We start from the raw sequence: 16,001 nt of genomic DNA, 5'->3' as shown, positions 1-16,001 counted from the left end.
TGCCTGAATCCAGGGCATGGAACCACAGGCTGGCTTGGGCTGCAAGGCACCTTTAAAGCTCATCCCTGCAGCCAGCAGCTACAGCAGGTTGCTCAGAGCCACAACCAACTTGACCTGCCATGGCTCTAGGGATGGAGCATCCTGGGCCAGGCTCTCACCACCCTCAGGGGCAAACATCTCTTCCTCATCTTCAGTCTGAGTCTCCCTCTTGCAGTTCAAACCATCCCCCCTTGTCCTGTCACAGCAGGCTCTGCTCAGAGTCTGTCCCCAGCTCTCTGATCCCCCTTGAAGCACCCAAAGGCCACCACAAGATCTCCCTGGAGCCTTCTCCTCTCCAGGCTGCCCAAGCCCAACTCTCCCAGCCTGGCCTCACAGCAGAGGGCTTCTAGCCCTGCCAGCACTGCTGTGGCCTCCTCCTGCCCTGCTCCACCAGGTCCCTGTCTGTGCTGAGGGCTCCAGAGCTGCCCCAGCACTGCAGGGGGGTCTGAGGAGAGCACAGCAGAGGGGCAGAATCCCCTGCTGGGGACACAGCCTCTCTTGTCCCCACGACCTTGCTTGGCAAGCAGGTTCTGAGCCCCCTGGCTGCCCATGGCTGTGGTTGCTTCCATTGCCAGAAACACTTCTAGAGCAGGGCTGGGACCTCAGGCCTGGGCACCCTGCTGGGGGCTGGCCTGGGCAGCATCCTCATAGACTCCTGGTAAGAAGGAGTTGCCCAGGGCTGGTTCTAGCTCCCTCTCTCTCTGTGCCTCCTTTAGCTATTGATTGTGGTCCTGCCCCAGTGCTCCTCACATCAGCTTAGTGGTGTTCCATGGACTGGGAGCTGGCTGTTCCCAGGACTGTTCTCTTCAGTCCTCTCTGGGGAGCTCTGGGCAATTTCTTGGTGGGTTTGCTGTGTTTTTTCCCCTTTTAGCAGAGAGGGCTTGGATTGTTTCTCTTTTCTTCCCCCCCTTGTGTTACTTTCTTTCAGAGTCACAGAAACATGCAGGTTGGAACAGACCCTCAGGATCACCAAGTCCAGCCCAGAACCCTGCTCTGCAAGGCTCACCCCTAAACCACAGCCCTGAGCACCACATCCAAACCACCTTGAAACACCTCCAGGGCTGGTGACTCCACCACCTCCCTGGGCAGCACATTCCAACCCCTGACCACTCCTGATGGGAACAAATTCTTCCTACTGCTCAGTCTAACCCTGCCCTGCTGCAGCCTGAGGCCATTGCCTCTTGTTCTGGCACTAATTCCCTGTGAGCAGAGACCAGCAGCAGCCTCTCCACAACCTCCTTGCAGGTGGCTGTAGACAGCCAGGAGGTCTCCCCTCAGCCTCCTCTCTTTCACACCAACCATCCCCAGCTCCTTCAGTTGCTCCTCAGCAGATTTCTTCTCCAGGCCCTTCCCAGCTTCCTTGCCCTGCTCTGCCCTGGCTCCAGCACCTCCACATCTCTCTTGGATTGAGGTGCCCAGAGCTGAATGCAGTACTCCAGGTGTGGCCTCCCCAGAGCTGAGCCCCAGGGGACAATCCCCTCCCTGCTGCTGCTGGACTCAGCATTGCTGATCCAGGCCAGGAGGCCTTTGGCTTTCTTGGCCACCTGGGCACACTGCTGGCTCCTGTTCAGCTGCTCATCCATGAGCAAAGGCAGTGAGGAGGGTTAGTGTGGTGGGCTCAGTGTTCCCAGCAGTTACAACTGCTGTCAGATCTCTGCTTTCTTGCAGTGCTGTCACCATCCTCCCTACAGGGATGTAAAAGCCTGAGGGATGTGGTCTGGTGGCTCAGCAGCAGTGGGGTGAGCCTGGGAGCCCTGGGCCAGCAGCTGGACTTGCTGATCTCACAGGTCTCTTCCAACCTCAGCTGCCCAGAGAGGCTGTGGAGCCTCCTTCTTTGGAGCCTTTCCAGCCCCATCTGGATGTGTTCTGTGTGACCTGGGCTGGATTCTGTGCTCCTGATCTGGCAGGGGCTTGGACTTGGGGATCTCATGCACAAGAAGGGTCAGATGGAGGAACCTGGAAACTCCAGGCCTGGCAGCCTGACCTCAGTGCCAGGGAAAGTGAGGGAGCAGATTATCCTGGGGGCAATAACTGTGCACCTGAAGGGTGGCCAAGGGCTCAGGTCCAGCCAGCATGGATTTAGGAAGGGCAGGTCCTGCCTGACCAACCTGATCTCCTTCCATGCCCAGGGGACTGCCTGGTGGATGTGGGGCAGGCTGGGGATGTGGTCTGCCTGGACTGCAGCAAGGCCTTTGACACCATCCCCCACAGCAAACTCCTGGCCAAGCTGTCAGCCCCTGGCTGGGACAGCAGTTCTCTGAGCTGGGTTAGGAACTGGCTGGAGGCTGAGCCCAGAGAGTGGTGGTGAATGGTGCCACAGCCAGCTGGCAGCCAGGCACCAGTGGTGTGCCCCAGGGATCAGTGCTGGGCCCTGTGCTCTTTAACATCTTCATTGATGATCTGGATGAGGGCATTGAGTCAGTCATCAGCAAGTTTGCAGCTGACACCAAGCTGGGAGCAGATGTTGGTCAGTCAGAGGGCAGAAGGGCTCTGTAGAGGGACCTCGACCGACTGGGCAGATGGGCAGAGGCCAACAGGATGGCATTCAACAAGTCCAAGTGCCAGGGGCTGCACTTTGGCCACAGCAACCCCAGGCAGAGCTACAGGCTGGGGTCAGAGTGGCTGAGAGCTGCCAAACAGAGAGGGATCTGGGGGTGCTGATTGACAGCTGCCTGAACATGAGCCAGCAGTGTGCCCAGGGGGCCAAGAAGGCCAAGGGCATCCTGGCCTGCAGCAGGCAGAGTGTGGCCAGCAGGAGCAGGGAGGTGATTGTGCCCTGGGCTCAGCACTGCTTAGGCCACAGCTTGAGTCCTGTGTCCAGCTCTGGGCTCCTCAGCTTCAGAAGGAGATTGAGAGACTTGAAGGTGTCCAGAGAAGGGCAAGGAGGCTGGGGAGGGGTCTGGAGCACAGCCCTGGGAGGAGAGGCTGAGGGAGCTGGGGTTGCTTAGCCTGCAGAAGAGGAGGCTCAGGGGAGACCTTCTTGCTCTCTGCAACTGCCTGCAGGGAGGTTGTAGCCAGCTGGGGGTTGGTCTCTTCTGCCAGGCAGGCAAGCAGCCCCAGAACAAGAGGACACAGTCTGCAGCTGTGCCAGGGGAAGTTTAGGCTGGAGGTGAGGAGAAAGTTCTTCACTGAGAGAGCTGTTAGCCGTTGGGATGTGCTGCCCAGGGAGGTGGTGGAATCATCCTCCCTGGAGGTGCTCAAGAGGGAATTGGATGTGGCCCTTGGTGCCATGGTTTAGCTGTCAGGAGGTGCTGGGTGACAGCTTGGACTTGATGATCTTTGAGATCTTTTCCAACCTGGTTGATTCTATGATTCTATGATCTCCAGGGGTCCCTTCCAACCCCTAACCTCCTGTGGTCTGTGATCCGTGATCCTGGGATGGCTTCCCCGGGGAGGGTCACCATGGCAGCAGCTTTTGCTCCTGCACTTCCCCCCCCCGGATGCTGCCTCTGCCTGGCCGGGCCCGGGTGCTGGAGTGCTTGGCTGGCTCCAGCGATCCCAGGCCTGCTCCAGGAGAGGGCACCAGCTGCTCGCTGGCCTTGGCTGAGCAGAGCACAAAGCAGCTCCGAGCTGTGAGCCGTGGCCGTGGCTGCCCTGCAGGGAGCTGTGTCCAGGCACAGCTCCTCCCTGCACCCCGCCGCAGCCCTGCCCTGGCCAGCCCCAGCCCCTGCCCCTGCCCCTGCCCCTGCCCCTGCCCCTGCCCCTGCCCCAGCCCTGCCAGCACAGCCTGGACGAGCTCCACCCCAGCTCCTGGGCTGGGGCCAGTGGCATTCTACTTCTGCACAATCAGGCTGGGATCCAGAGTGCTGAGGGATGGGATGGGATAGGAATAGGAATAGGAATAGGAATAGGAATAGGAATAGGAATAGGAATAGGAATAGGAATAGGCCTGGTTGGAAAAGACTTTTGAGATCCAGTCCAACCTCTCACCCAACACCTCCTGACAACTCAACCATGGCACCAAGTGCCTCAGCCAGGCTCTTCCTAAACACCTCCAGGCATGGGGACTCCACCACCTCCCTGGGCAGCACATCCCAAGGGCCAAATCCTCTTCTGGGAAGAACTTTCTCCTCTGCCTGGTGGAAGAGACCAACCCCCAGCTGGCTCCAACCTCCCTTCAGGGAGCTGGAGAGAGCAAGAAGGTCTCCCCTGAGCCTCCTCTTCTGCAGGCTAAGCAAGCCCAGCTCCCTCAGCCTCTCCTCCCAGGGCTGTGCTCCAGACCCCTCCCCAGCCTCCTTGCCCTTCTCTGGACATCTTCCAGCAGCTCAACCTCTTTCCTAACCTGAGGAGCCCAGAACTGAACCCAGGATTTGAGGAGTGGCCTCAGCAGTGCTGAGTGCAGGGGGACAATCCCTGCCCTGCTGGCCACACCATTGCTGTTCCAGGCCAGGATGCTGGTAGCCACCTGGCTCATCTTCTGCTGACTGTTGACCAGCACCCTCAGGCCCCTTTCTACTGGGAAGCTTTTTAGCCCCTCTGCCCCAAGCCTGGAGCCTTCATGGAGCTGTTGTGACCCAGGTGCAGCACCCAGCACTTGGCCTTGCTGAACCTCATCCCATTGGCCTTGGCACAATGATGCAGCCTGGCCAGGTGCCTCTGCAGAGCCTCCCAGGCCCCCAGCAGCTCAGCACTCTCTCCCAGCTTGGTGCCACTTGCAAACTTCCCCCCTGGTGTGGTTTGCTCACACTCCTGGCTATGGCAGACTGGAAGCTGCTGGGCAGGGCTGCTGTGTCCTAGTGCAGAGCTCCTGTGGAAAACGTGGTCTGTGTGGGCTTGCTCTGCTCTGTCCATGCCATGCTGCTCTCCCAGCAGACAGAGCAGAGCTCAGCTCTCACTTAACCTCACTTAAATGTGACCTGGCACTCGCTAGAGACAGTCCTGGGATGGTTCCTACATGCAAAGTGGCTGCTGCAGAGGAGAGCCTGGCAGGGGTGAGGCCATCTGCAGTCACTGATGTGGGGATGCTTTGCTGAGCCCAGGCACCAGGTCCCTCCCCAAGCACGTGGGACTCTCTTGTGTCCCCAGGCTTGGCTGCTTGGGGACAGCACCTGCTGGAGAGGGTCTAGAGGAGGCCACCAGGATGGTCAGAGTGCTGGAGCTCCTCTCCTGTGGGGACAGGCTGAAAGAGTTGGGGCTGGTCAGTCTGGATGAGAGAACGCTCCAGGGAGACCTTAGAGCTGCATTTCAGGATCTGGAGGGGACCTGCAGGGAGGCTGGGGAGGGACTGCTCAGAAGGGCCTGTGGGGATAGGACCAGGGGCAGTGGTTTGGAATTTGAGCAGGGGAGATGTAGGTTGGACATCAGGAGGGAGCTGTGCACAGTGAGAGGGGTGAGACCCTGGCACAGGCTGCCCAGGGAGGTGGTGGAGACATTCAGTGTCAGACTTGATTTGGCTCTGAGCAGCCTGCTCCAGTTGGAGGTGTTCCTGGTGCCTGCAGGGGTTTGGACAAGATGAGCTTTGAGGATCCCTTCCAGCCCAGTGCAGGCTGTGCCCCTTGCCACTCCTCAAGGGAGGAGCAGTGATGCCCTCTGTGTGCCTGCTGCAGGTCCAACCCCCTCATCAACCTCAACTACGCTGTGCTGCTCTACAACCAGGGCGACAAGCAGGGAGCCCTCTGCCAGTACCAGGAGATGGAGAGGAAGGTCAATGCCCTGAAGGAGAGCAGCACTCCGGACTTTGACCCTGAGGTAGGTGCAGCAGATGGGGAGGAGCTGAGACTTTGCAGCCCAGCGATGGGGGCAGAAGTTCTGCTGAGGAGATTCCATCTGAGTGGAGCCTGCTGAGAGCTGCTGCTGCACTTCTGCTCCTTGAAGCCCAATCCTCCAATCAACACCCAGCCAGACAAGATGCCCTCCTCCTTAAGGGAGTCAATGAGCAGAGCTGTGTCCCTGCAGCACCTCTGCACAGCTCTGGGCTCCTAGGGCTGGGTTGTGTGGGGTTGGCTTTGTTGCTGTCTGCAGTATTCCTGGTTACAATGGTCTCCTCTTGTTTTGCTTCTTGAGAAGATGGTGGAAGTTGCCCAGAAGATGGGAATTGCCCTGCAGGCTGGGGAGAGCCTGCTCTGGACAAAGCCTTCCAAGGAGACTAAAGCCAAGCAGAAAGCTGCAGGCTCAGGGAAATCCTCCGGCGCTCAGCAGCCTTTGGGCTCTAACCAGGCCCTGGGTCAAGCCATGTCCTCAGCTGCAGGCTATGGGAAAACCATGCAGCTGCCCACAGGTACTGCTCTTGTGCTTCCCTTTCGACAGGGCTGGGGCAGGGGAGAGCAGAGCCAGCAGGTGCTGGGGAGGTGTCAGTTGATGGCACAGCAGCGAGCTCAGTGTTTGGGCACAACTTGTGCAGATCCCTGAGCTCAGGAGGTGTGGAAGGAAGATGCTCTTCCTGGTGCAGTTGCAGGGTGTGGAGAGCCACTGGAGTCTGGCTCACACTGGGCAAGGCTCCCATTAGCATGGGCTTGAGCTCTTGCTCTGGTTTCAGAAGCCTCTTGTCCTCCTTCGCAAGAGCCCAGGAGCTGAGTGCACAGACAGGGGAACTGAAGGACGCTTCTGAAGTGCTTTATCATTCATTAACAGCAGCTGGGTTGCTTTGAAGCCAGCCAGCCAGCTCCCTCCCCTGCCGGGTGACCTTTAGTGCAGGCCACTGAAGGTTGCTCAGGAGATAGCCTCAGCCTTAGGTGGCTTTTGCTGGTAGCTGTAGCTGCTGCAGCCATCTCCCGAGCCACCAGCCAGTGCCTGAGCTCCTCTCAGCCCTGGGCTTCCAAGAGGAATGTGCTTGGGCTGTTGCTCATCCTGCTGCTTTTCTGTCCCTCTGAGTCCTGCTGCCTGTGGGCTGAACCAGGAGAGAGGTTGTGCAATCCAGGCCTGGCACTCCTAAGGACCTGTCCCATTTCTCGTGCATGGGAAAAACCCAAAACCTTTCCCTGCAGGGAAGGCTTGGCCAGAAAAGCTGGGAAATGGAAGGGGGCAGGAGTTTAGGGTTTGCCTGAAGGACTTTATTGTCCCTATCAGAGAAGGGATCCATAGCATCATTGTTCAGCAGTGGTCAGCCTGAAGCTGAGTGTAGGAACAGCTTCAGCATGGGAGGGTCCTGTGTCAGTTTTACTCTGCCAGGAGCCACTTTGCCTGCCTGAAAACTCCTCCTGAGTTTGCCAGAGCTGTGAACTGAGAACGTTGCTGTGGTCTGGACTCCAGCTTGAGCATAAACCAGCTTCAGGGGAACTGTTTTCCCTTCCAGGACAGGAGTTAATTCCCAGGCTGGCAGTGGCTGGTCACAGAATGAGACTCAGGGAGTCACAGAATGGTTTGGCTTGGAAGGGACCCTAAAGATCATCCAGCTCCAACCCCCTGCCATGGGCAGGGACATCTCCCACCAGCCCAGGCTGCTCAAGGCCTCAGCCAGCCTGGCCTTGAACACCTCCAGGGAGGAGGCAGCCACAGCCTCCCTGGGCAGCCTGTGCCAGAGTCTCCCCACACCGCAGGGACTGTGTTGTAACTGTGTGTCCCCTCCCCAGGTGCTGGAGCTGCAGCTCCTCCTGCCCAGCCTCCCTCGCTGCCGCTGGAGCCAGAGTCGGGCTCAGAAACGAGCCCCGAGGAGACCTCAGCGCCAACAGAGGCTGAAGAGGAGAGGAAGGAAAAGCACCAGAGCCAGGAGGCAGAGGAGTAGGATGGACTCTGGTGCAGGAGCTTCTCCAGAGCTGCCTCCTGCTGTGTGGGGCAAGGCAGCTGCCCTGTCCCCTGGCCCGCGCTGGCCTCAGCCCACTGCCAGTTAGTGTCAATGCAGCTCTTCTGCTCCTGCTCCTAGCTCTTGGTCTCTGCTTTGTCCCAGGGTGTTGTTCCAGCACTCAGAAGAGGTTGCTGTGTAGCTACTGCTGGGTCAGAGCTTACTGCCAAGGACTGCAGCTCCATCTCTCCACAGGGTTGGCAGTTTTTGCTGTGTGGGTGTAAGCCCTCCAGATGGATGCTGAGGCATCCTGTGGGGTTAGAAACTCTGGCAGTAGTGACTTAGCATCCCTGACCCCCCAGAGCATCAAACACTCCAGCTTGTTAAGTGGCTGAGGAAGCCCTGCAGAGGCTGTAGGAAGGGCAGTGGGGAGCCACTGGGAGAGGGGATGAGGGCAGCAGAGCTCAGCAGGGCAAGTGCAGAGCCTGGAGAGCACAGCCTGGCTCTCTGTGGAACGGGAGCTCATCACACCCTGCTGCACCAGGGCAGGAGCTGGGGACAGCAGGAGCTGGGGACAGCTGGGAGCTGGCATTCCTGAGCAGGGCAGTGTCCTGGACACAGGGCACCAGAGGCACTTCCAAACCCACCCTTCCCTCAGCACGGTGGGGTTGGGCTGGAGGTGATGGCTCTGGTCCCAGGCAGCCTGGCAGAGGGTAGGTGGCCAAAGCAGAGCTGCTGCCAGCTGTGTGTGGGGCAGGCAGCTGAGCCTGGCTCTTTAGGGCTGGCCACCTTCTGAGCTCTTTCTTGAAACCAGCCTCTCTTTAGGGATGAGCTTCTAGTTGCACAGGTGCCCCCCAGCAAGGCTAAGTGCTCTCCTGCAGGCAGCCTCCCTGCAGCAGCAAAGGTCTCAGCCACACCCCTGCTTGCTGCTGAGAAGCAGAGTGCCTGAGAGCCTCAGGGAGGCTCTGCTGGGGTGCCTGCAGCTCTCCCTGGGAATTGGTGCTGGCCAGCAGAGAGGGAGAGGTTGGTTTGCAGGGCAAATCAGAACAAGCAGCTTGGAAAAGAGGAGGGTCAGCTCCAGTGTGAATTTCACTTGCTTGGCTCTGGCAGCAGCTGTGCCCTGGGTAACTTCCTTGTGCCCTCCTTGCAGCTGCACTCTAGGAGAAATCAATTTCAGTAGCTCCAAGGCAGCAAAGCAGCCAATGGTGAGCAAGGCAAGGGAGTGCAGTGCCCAGGTGATGCTAGAGAAGGCCTTGGCCTCCTGCTGCTCTCAGCTTGTTGCCTCTGGGATTGCTGCAGAGCTTGACACACGGCCTCAAAACTTTGGGAAGCACAGGGAGGACTTCACAGAAACACAGAATGGTTTGGGTGGGAAGGGAGACTAAAGATCCTCCAGTGCCACCCCCCCCAGCCATGGCAGAGCTGGATCTGGCTGATTTTCCTCCTCCTCTTCTCTGGGCACTGAGAAGCACACAAAGCTGACAGCACCAGGAGGGAAGCTCTGCCCCAGCCAAGCTGGCCTTCAGGCTCAGGTCTCTGTATTTAGGCTGTCCAGAATCTACTTCCTGCTTTCAGTTCTGCACTGCTGCCTTGGCCCCCTCCAGAATTCACCAGTCCACCACAGCAAGGAAACCTCCCTGGAGCCAGCAGGTCAAAGCAGTGTGAGCAAGGCTCTGGAGACCCCAGCATCCTTCAGCAGTGCTCTGTGGCTGGCTGCCATTGTCCAGAGTGACACCAATGCATCTGAGCCACCACCCCTCTCACAGAACCCTGGGATTATCAGGGTTGGACCAGCCAGCTCCAACCCCCTGCCATGGGCAGGGGCACCTCACACCACAGCAGCTTGCTCACAGCCACCTCCAGCCTGGCTGCAAACACCTCCAGGCAGGAGGCTTCCACCACCTCCCTGGGCAGCCTGTGCCAGGCTCTCACCACCCTCCTGGGGAAGAACTTCTTCCTCACATCCAATCTGAATCTCCCCACTTCTAGTTTTGCTCCATCCCCCCCCAGTCCTGTCCCTCCCTGACACCCTCAAAAGTCCTTCCTCAGCTTTCTTGCAGCCCCCTTCAGATCCTAGAGGGCCACAATAAGGTTTTCTTCCAGTGTCATCCCTGAGCAGAAAGGAGAACAGTCACTGCTCTGATGTCTCAGATCAAGGTTTACTCAAGAGCTTGCTCAGAGCTGGTTTTGCTGGAGCAGAAAGCAGACAGGAGTGACGAGGGCAGGCCAAGGGATACACTACACCGAAGGACTTTCCTCTGCCCACTACACCAAACAGCTTTCTTCTGTCCCTTCTCACTCAGAGTTCAAAGAGCAAAGTGTGGTGGGGGGTTGGAAGGGACCTCTGGAGCTCACCCAGTCCAACCCCACTGCTAAAGCAGGGCACCCACAGCAGCCTGCCCAGGAGCACAATGTCCGGGGGGGGTTGGAAGCTCTCCAGAGCAGGAGACTCCACAGCCTCTCTGGGCAGCCTGCTCCAGGGCTCCAGCAGCCTCACACCAAAGAAGTTTCTCCTCCTGTTCAGATGGAACCTCCTGGGTTCAAGTTTTTTCACATTACCTCTTGTCCTGTCCTTGGGCACCACTGAAGAGAGCCTGGCCCCAGCCTCTTGCCCTCCACCCTGTAGCTCTTGCTGAGCATTGCTCAGCTCCCCTCTGGGGCTGCTCCTCTCCAGGCTCAGCAGCCCCAGGGCTCTCAGCCTTTCCTCCACAACCCCTCTGGGCAGTCTGCTCCAGGGCTCCAGCACCCTCAGACTACAGCAGCTTCTCCTCACATTGAGGGAAAACCTCTCCAGTCAAACTCTGCCAGCCTGCTGTGGGGCACACAGCTCAAACAAGCCCCCACTTGACCTTCAGTAAGCAACACACTTGGAGAAAAGAGGAACTGCTGCTCAGTTTTCATCAAGGGAAGGACAGAAATCCAGCCCCAAGGTGGCTGCAGCAGCTCCAGTCCAGGGAGCCACTGCTCTCACAAGCATGAGCTCATCTTCAGCAGTGCCAAGCTTCTGCTGGGCTGCACAGCTGAGCTTGGACTCACCCAGCACAGTGGATTTTGAGGTGTGAGCAACACAGAACAAGCAGAGTTCACAGAATGGGTTAGGTTGGGAGGGACCTTCAAGATCATCCAGGTTCAACCCCACTGCCCTGGGCTGGGACACCTCCCCCCAGCCCAGGCTGCTCAGGGCCTCATCCAGCCTGGCCTTGAACACCTCCAGGGAGGAGGCAGCCACAGCCTCCCTGGGCAGCCTGTGCCAGAGTCTCCCCAGCCTCACTGCAAAGAATTTCTTCCTCCTCTCCAGTCTCAATCTAGCATCAGGGGAAAGCAGAGATCACTCCAAGCCTGCTTTTGAAGCTTTGGGTTTTTGGCTATCTTTCTGTCCCTTCCTGGTGAGAGAGAGCTGAGTTTTTATAGCCATGAGTGACATTCCCTTACAAATCCCTCACCTGCCCACAAGTGCTTTGTTTTGTTTGGCTAGAACCAGCCCCAACCAACCAACCCACCGAGGCCACAGCTGACAGCAATGTCACTACGTTGGTTTTGCACCTCCTATGCACAGTCATAGAATGGGCTAGGTTGGAAGGGACCTCTGAAAGTCATCCAGTCCAACCCCCTCTGCAGTCAGCAGGGACAGCCTCCACTAGATCAGGCTGCCCAGGGACTCATTGAGCCTGACCCTGAATATCTCCAGGGCTGGGGCCTCAGCCACCTCCCTGGGCAACCTGTTGCAGTATTCCAGCAGCCTCCTGGTGCAGAACTTGTTCCTCACATCCAATCTCAATCTGCTCTGCTCTCATTTCAAACCATTGCCCCTGGGCCTGTCCCTGCAGGCCTTTGGGAACAGTCCCTCTGCAGCCTTCTTGGAGCCCCTTCAGGTACTGGCAGGCTGCTCTGAGGTCTCCCCAGAGCCTTCTCTTCTCCAGGCTGAACACCTCCAGCTCCCTCAGCCAGTCCTTGTAGCAGAGGTGCTCCAAACAGACCCAACCCACCCCCCACTAACTATTCCCTGCTGTTCAGGAAGGTTTGCCCAAGACAAAGAGGACATTGAGAGACTTGAAGGTGTCCAGAGAAGGGCAAGGAGGCTGGGGAGGGGTCTGGAGCACAGCCCTGGGAGGAGAGGCTGAGGGAGCTGGGGTTGCTTAGCCTGCAGAAGAGGAGGCTCAGGGGAGACCTTCTTGCTCTCTACCTGAAGGGAGGTTGTAGCCAGGAGGGGGTTGGTCTCTTAAGCAAGCAGCCCCAGAACAAGAGGACACAGTCTCAAGCTGTGCCAGGGAAAGTTTAGGCTGGAGGTGAGGAGAAAGTTCTTCACTGAGAGTTGTTAGCCATTGGGATGTGCTGCCCAGGGAGGTGGTGGAGCCCCCATGCCTGGAGGTGTTCAGGAGGGGATTGGATGTGGCACTTGGTGCCAGGGTTTAGTCATGAGGTCTGTGGTGAGAGCTTGGACTCGATGATCTTTGAGGTCTCTTCCAAGCTTGGTGGCTGGGTGGAGGTGTGGGGCAGCCTGGACAGGCAGGATGCAAGGAGCCTCTGCAGCCCTGGGTGTAAGCAAGTGGGGCAGGCAGAGGAAGGCTGAGCAGACGTTGGCAGCCTGTGGGACACGAAGCCAGCCCAGGCTGCTGGGTCGCTTTATGCTCCCAGGTTGTGTCCAGGCTCCATCAGGGAGCATAGCTGAGAGACAGCTCACACCTGCTCAGAGCTGTCCTTGCCAAATGGGGCTGGGGGGCTCCACCTGCCTGCTCCTGGCAGGTGTATGGACAGGGCAGCAGTCTGGCCACCACCAGCTGCTGTCACCTGAGCAGGGACTCCTGGTGCCAGCCACTCACAGGACACTGACAGCAGCCCAAGGGAGAAATATGAGCTGGTGGGAAAGGGCAGGAAGGAGGAATTAATGATGATAATAATGATGCTAATAATTAGAGTCAAGCTTTTAGGCAGAGTTCTCAGGTGATAGGAGGAGAGGAAATGGCCAGAAACTGTGCCAGGGGAGAGTTAGGTTGGAGATGAGGGGAAATGTCTCTGCTGCAGGAGTGGTCAGGGATTGGCAGGGGCTGCCCAGGGAGGTGGTGGAGTCCCCAGCCCTGCAGGTGTTCAAAAACCATCCAGCTAGGGAACTTTGGGGCTTGGCTTACAGGTCATGATGGTGTTGGGCTGATAGTTGGACTGGATGGCCTTGGAGGCCTTTTCCAACCCAAACAACTCTGTGACTCTCTGAACCCTGAGCAATAAACCCCTTGGCCATCCTTGTTCACAGCTTCACAGATTGCATTGGGTTGGAAGGAACCCTCAAAGGTATCACAGTATCACCAAGGTTGGAAGAGACCTTGAGGATCATCGAGTCCAACCTGTCACCACAGACCACATGACTAAACCATGGCACCAAGGGCCACATCCAATCCCCTCTGGAACACCTCCAGGGATGGGGACTCCACCACCTCCCTGGGCAGCACATCCCAATGACTCTCTCAGTGAAGAACTTTCTCCTCACCTCCAGCCTAAACTTCCCCTGGCACAACTTGAGACTCTGTCCTCTTGTTCTGGGGCTGCCTACCTGGCAGAAGAGACCAACCCCCTCCTGGCTACAACCTCCCTGCAGGGAGTTGTAGAGGGCAATGAGGTCTCCCCTGAGCCTCCTCTTCTGCAGGCTAAGCAACCCCAGCTCCCTCAGCCTCTCCTCACAGGGCTGTGCTCAAGGCCTCTCCCCAGCCTCCTTGCCCTTCTCTGGACACCTTCAAGTCTCTCAAGGTCCTTCTGAAACTGAGGGGCCCAGAGCTGGACACAGGACTCAAGCTGTGGCCTAAGCAGTGCTGAGCCCAGGGCACAATGACCTCCCTGCTCCTGCTGGCCACACTCTTCCTGATGCAGGCCAGGATGCCCTTGGCCTTCTTGGCCCCCTGGGCACACTGCTGGCTCATGTTTAGGCAGCTGTCAATCAGCACCCCCAGGTCCCTCTCTGCCTGGCTGCTCTCAGCCACTCTGGCCCCAGCCTGTAGCTCTGCACGGGGTTGCTGTGGCCAAAGTGCAGCCCCTGGCACTGGGACTTGTTGAATGCCATCCTGTTGGCCTCTGCCCATCTGTCCAGTCGGTCGAGGTCCCTCTGCAGAGCCCTTCTGCCCTCTGACTGACCAACATCTGCTCCCAGCTTGGTGTCAGCTGCAAACTTGCTGATGACTGACTCAACCCCCTCATCCAGATCATCAGTGAAGATGTTAAAGAGCACAGGGCCCAGCACTGATCCCTGGGCACAGCACTGGTGCCTGGCTGCCAGCTGGCTGTGGCACCATTCACCACCACTCTCTGGGCTCAGCCTCCAGCCACTTCCTAACCCAGCTCAGAGTGCTGCTGTCCAAGCCAGGGGCTGACAGCTTAGACAGCAGTTTGCTGTGGGGGATGGTGTCAAAGGCCATCTTGTCCAGCCCCCCCTGCAGTAAGCAGGCTGAGGATGAAGAGCTGGAGAGCAGCCCTAGGGAGAAGGACTTGGGGGTGCTCCAACTAGGCTGCCCAGGGCCACACTGAGTCTGATCTTGCATGTCTCCTGGGACAGAGCCTCCACCACATCCCTGGGCAACCTCTTGCAGTATTTCACCACTTTCACTGGGAAGATCCAAGAGAAACTAAGAGGCTATTTAGGGCTAACTAATTAACACTGCTGTTAAGTTACCCTTGGACAAGTTCTGATCTTACCTGGCCACGTGGCTGTGCCAGAGCCCCATCAGCCTCACCTCCCTGTGAGTGGTTTTTGGAGCAGAGCAGTGAAGGACAGCAGCAGGACCCTTGCTGGTGACAGCTTGTGTGTATTTAGTCCTGTTTGGTTTCCAGCTGGAGAATCCAGAGAGCTTGGCCCAGGCTCAGGAAAGCAGGACCTAGCATAAGCAAAGGATTAGATCCCCAGCTGGCAGGATGTGTGTGGGCTTTGGTGCTCCCAGAGGGGAATGTGCCAGAAGGCTGCAACCAAGGCTTGCAAATTGACCTTGCTAAGGGCCTGAGAGCTCTAAGCTGGCTGGAAGGAGTTTTGAGTTCCTACTTTCTTTAGGAAGGCTAAAGCAGAACTCCAAGTCCTGTGTACAATGTCTCTGTACTAATAAAAAAGTCATCTGGATCGAAATGCTCTGACTCCCAGACACAATGCTGAGCCAGCACAAGCTGAGGCTGGGGTGAGCTGCAGGGGAGCACAGCAGAAGGCTTTGCTCAGAGGGAAAGCAGCAGTGAAAATACACACCGAGAGCCAGCACTGGGTGCTAAGGACAGGGTACAACAGCTGTCAGTTGTCATCCTCCCAGAGCATTCAGGGAGGCATTTCCCAACAGCAGATCAGAGTGGCTGAGAGCAGCCAGGCAGAGAGGGGCCTGGGGGTAGTGGCCAATAGTAGGCGGAACATGAGCCTGCAGTGTGCCCAGGGGGCCAAGAAGGCCAAGGGCATCCTGGCCTGCAGCAGGAAGAGTGTGGCCAGCAGGAGCAGGGAGGTCATTGTGCCCTGGGCTCAGCACTGCTTAGGCCACAGCTTGAGTCCTGAGTCCAGCCCTGGGCTCCTCAGTTTCAGAAGGACCTTGAGAGACTTGAAGGTGTCCAGAGAAGGGCAAGGAGGCTGGGGAGGGGTCTGGAGCACAGCCCTGGGAGGAGAGGCTGAGGGAGCTGGGGTTGCTTAGCCTGCAGAAGGACAGAGCAAGAAGGTCTCCCCTGAGCCTCCTCAACTCCCTGCAGGGAGGTTGTAGCCAGCTGGGGGTTGGTCTCTTCTTCCAGGCAGGCAGCCCCAGAACAAGAGGAGACAGTCTGCAGCTGTGCCAGGGGAGGTTTAGGCTGGAGGTGAGGAGAAAGTTCTTGCCAGCAAGAGGAACTGGCCCTTGGGCTGTGCTGCCCAGCGAGATGGTGGAGTCCCCATGCCTGGAGGTGTTTAGGAAGAGCCTGGCTGAGGCCCTTGGTGCCATGGTTGAGTTGATCAGATGGTGCTGGGTGATAGGTTGGACTTGGTGATCACCAAGGTCTTTTCCAACCTGGTTAATTCTATTCTATTCCATTCCATTCCAACATCACTGACAGACAGCATTACTGCAGGGGATCACTGCAGCCTAAGTGCCAGGGACCTTCCTCACCTTCCTTCAGGTGCAAAGAGTGACCTAAAGCAACCTCCTCCAAATTCTGGTGCAGCACTGACTTTGCTCCTGACAAAATGGGGCTGGTCCCTATGCAGCTAGGCCTGAAGATCTTGCAGGGGACAAAAGCATGCTGGAAACAAAGCAGCAACATGAATTCTGGTGGCACTATGAAGAGGGGGAGGGGAAGAAAAATCTAAGGAACACATTTACCAAGGAGA

At 57.8% G+C, this 16,001-nt stretch overlaps 1 protein-coding gene across 3 annotated transcripts in view; it reads left to right on the top strand.

The window, feature by feature from the left end:
• The window catches only part of BBS4 (Bardet-Biedl syndrome 4), a 71,044-nt gene extending 63,208 nt beyond the window's left edge, over positions 1-7,836 (top strand). For all 3 annotated transcript variants that reach the window (XM_068144298.1, XM_068144297.1, XM_068144299.1), the window contains 3 exons: positions 5,586-5,727; positions 6,046-6,256; positions 7,548-7,836. In XM_068144298.1, coding sequence (XP_068000399.1) covers positions 5,586-5,727; positions 6,046-6,256; positions 7,548-7,699 — 505 coding nt within the window. In that variant the 3' untranslated portion in view covers positions 7,700-7,836. The remainder of the gene's footprint in view (positions 1-5,585; positions 5,728-6,045; positions 6,257-7,547) is intronic.
• The last annotated feature ends 8,165 nt before the right edge of the window (positions 7,837-16,001 follow it).

The sequence above is a fragment of the Melanerpes formicivorus genome, unplaced genomic scaffold (genome assembly GCF_026170545.1).
Source record: "Melanerpes formicivorus ecotype bairdi unplaced genomic scaffold, bMelFor1.0.p_v2 SCAF_10, whole genome shotgun sequence".
NCBI classification, from domain to species: Eukaryota; Metazoa; Chordata; class Aves; order Piciformes; family Picidae; genus Melanerpes; species Melanerpes formicivorus.
Note: the sequence above shows the minus strand (reverse complement) of the source record. Positions and strands in the feature narration are given on the sequence as shown.